This window comes from Austrofundulus limnaeus, unplaced genomic scaffold (assembly GCF_001266775.1).
Source record: "Austrofundulus limnaeus strain Quisiro unplaced genomic scaffold, Austrofundulus_limnaeus-1.0 Scaffold3339, whole genome shotgun sequence".
In the NCBI taxonomy this organism is placed as follows: domain Eukaryota; kingdom Metazoa; phylum Chordata; class Actinopteri; order Cyprinodontiformes; family Rivulidae; genus Austrofundulus; species Austrofundulus limnaeus.
Window position 1 is genome coordinate 6710 of NW_013955741.1, and position 778 is coordinate 7487.

A 778-nucleotide genomic window follows, 5' to 3' on the forward strand; every position below is an offset into this window, starting at 1 on the left:
ACAGAGGGGGAGGGACTGTTCCCGAAGATGTGCACACGCATGCGGTACTCAATTATTTCGCAGGACATGTCGTTATCTTTGTACCACAAAAAGCGGAGAAAGTTTCTGTGGCTCTCTTTAACAACTAAACAGTGAAACATGTGTTCAATGTCAGCGGTTACGGCTACTTGTTCTTTTCTGAACCTCATGAGCACTCCGACGAGACTGTTGTTAAGGTCAGGGCCTGTGAGTAGCACGTCGTTGAGAGAGACCCCTTCATAGGGGGCGCTTGAGTCAAACACGACTCTAATCTTTGTGGGTTTCTTGGGATGGTAAACCCCGAACAAAGGTAAGTACCAGCATTCCTGATTGTGGGCTAGAGATGGTGCGACCTCTGCATGACCTCTAGCAAGCATGTTCTCCATGAACTCCAGAAAATGTGCTTTCATTTCAGGCCGCTTTCCTAGAGAGCGCCTGAGTGACATGAGACGATCGTAAGCCAGCTGTCTGTTGTTGGGTAGACGTTGTCGTGGCGACCGAAAGGGCAGTGGACCAACCCAGCTGTTGTCACTGTCCTGGTAGAACTCAGAGTCCATTATTTGGAGGAACCGCATGTCCTCAACTGATGGTGCAGATTTGTGATCGTCAGGTGTGCGAGCGAAAACTTGTTGACCAATCCTGTCCACATTACATCCTGATGCTTGGAAGCTTCTGAGGCTGTGAGAGAGCTCAGGTGTTTCTGTGAATGTTTCTTTGACAGTTATCTGGCTGTTACATGGTTGAAGATGACTCGCACGAC

General features: G+C 48.8%; 1 protein-coding gene across 1 annotated transcript; it reads right to left on the minus strand.

Moving 5' to 3' along the window:
* Nucleotides 1–2: 2 nt before the first annotated feature.
* On the minus strand, nt 3–778 carry LOC106511844 (uncharacterized; the record flags this gene model as incomplete). The annotated part of the gene is given in 1 exon segment (XM_014000575.1): nt 3–778. A coding segment is annotated over 1 exon segment (776 nt), but the record flags the coding sequence as incomplete, so codon positions are not given.